General features: G+C 44.9%; 1 protein-coding gene across 1 annotated transcript; it reads right to left on the reverse strand.

The window, feature by feature from the left end:
- Positions 1 to 495: 495 nt before the first annotated feature.
- Positions 496 to 993, reverse strand: LOC143572317 (uncharacterized). The gene has a single exon (XM_077057508.1). It carries the CDS (start codon positions 991 to 993, stop codon positions 496 to 498), a length of 498 nt encoding a protein of 165 aa, XP_076913623.1.
- Between the last annotated feature and the right edge of the window lie 662 nt (positions 994 to 1,655).

The following is a 1,655-nucleotide window of genomic DNA, read 5'->3' on the forward strand; positions in this document are numbered from 1 at the left end:
CAAAGTACATGAGGCAATTCGTCCACCCAGCCCGCCCGCTTGCTTCCTAACCTTGCCTTAATTCCTTCCTTGATAGTTCAGTTGGTTCTTTCAACCTGACCGTTTGCTTGCGGATGAGCAACATATGTAAAATTTTGAATGACTTGAAGTTCTTTCAACCATTCCTGTAATCCGCTATCAGCAAATTGGGTCCCATTGTCATTTACCAATTCCTGCGGAAGACCAAACCAGCAAATGATGAATTCCCACAGGAATTTTACTTGATGCCGTTATTAATGCAACTGGTTTGGCTTCCACCCATTTGGTAAAGTATTCAATGGCCACAATCAAGAATTTGGCTCGTCCAGGGGCTTCTGGGAATGGTCCCATAATGTTAAAAGCCCACTTCTGGAACGGCCATGCGGATGTTACCGGAATTAGTTCATTTTTGGGACACAAGGTATTGGGGGCATGACGCTGGCAAGAATCATACTTTCTGATTTCTTGCACAGCGTCCTAGTGCATGCCGGGCCAATAATACCCCGCGTTCATGATCTTTGCAACCGTCATTCTAGGACCCACGTGCAAGCTACAAATGCCCTCATGAATTTCTCGTATTAGATAATTCGCATCTTCTACATCTACACAATACAACAGTGGTCCTAGAAATGATCTCTGGTATAACACGCCATCATTCAATTGGTAATTCAAAGTCTTGTGCTTAATATTCCGGGCTTCAGCTTTTTCTGCCGGAAGAGCTCCGGATGATAAATAAGCCCTGATCGGTGTCATCCATGATTCGACGCCCGTTAGAATTACCAAAACTTGATTTTGAGGAACGGACGGGTGGTCCAGGACTTCGACACGGATATCTTTAGCAAAGTTTTCGAAATTTTTCGAAGCTAGATTGCTAAGAGCATCCGCAGACTTGTTCTCGCTCCTCTTGATATGGAAAATATTGAAGGAGGAGAATTGTTGGATTAAGTCCTTTGCTTGCGAGAGATAAGAAGCCATAATGTCTTTTTTTGCTTCATACGTTCCGTTTATCTGTCCCGCAATCAGCATGGAATCCACCCGTGCTTCCAAATGTTTCACCCCAAGATTTTTAGCTATCCGCAGGCCTGCCAAAAAGGCTTCATATTCTGCCTCGTTGTTGGTGCTTTTGAAGTCTAACTTTATGGCATATGTGAACTCATGGCCTTCAGGGTTAACTAGCCTGAGGCCTGCAACAGATCCTTCACTGCTAGAAGCTCCGTCCGTGAACAATGACCAGACTTGTCCTTGTTCCGGAGGTGCTTGGGGTTGTTGTTCAATCAAGCATTCTTTCTCTTTGTGCTGCGGGACGTCGGTGATGAAGTCCGCAAGCACCTGTCCCTTGATTGCTGGTCTGGGCTTATATTCGATTGCATGTTCACCCAACTCGATGGCCCATTTTGCTAATCGTCCGGACAATTCCGGTTTACTCAACACATTCTTGAGCTTGTACCCCGTCAGAACGTTTATGGGATGTCCCTGAAAATATCTACGGAGCTGTCGGGCTGCATAGACCAATGCTAAGACAAGTTTTTGTAACATCGAATATCTGGTCTCCGGGTCTGACAATGTTCTACTGACATAGTAAATTGGCGTTTGGACATTTTTTCTATCTGTCAGTAGCACAACCCTGATGGCAATAT

This window comes from Bidens hawaiensis, unplaced genomic scaffold (genome assembly GCF_021521415.1).
Source record: "Bidens hawaiensis isolate Kalapana, Puna unplaced genomic scaffold, B.hawaiensis_p1.1 tig00025800_1, whole genome shotgun sequence".
NCBI lineage: Eukaryota > Viridiplantae > Streptophyta > Magnoliopsida > Asterales > Asteraceae > Bidens > Bidens hawaiensis.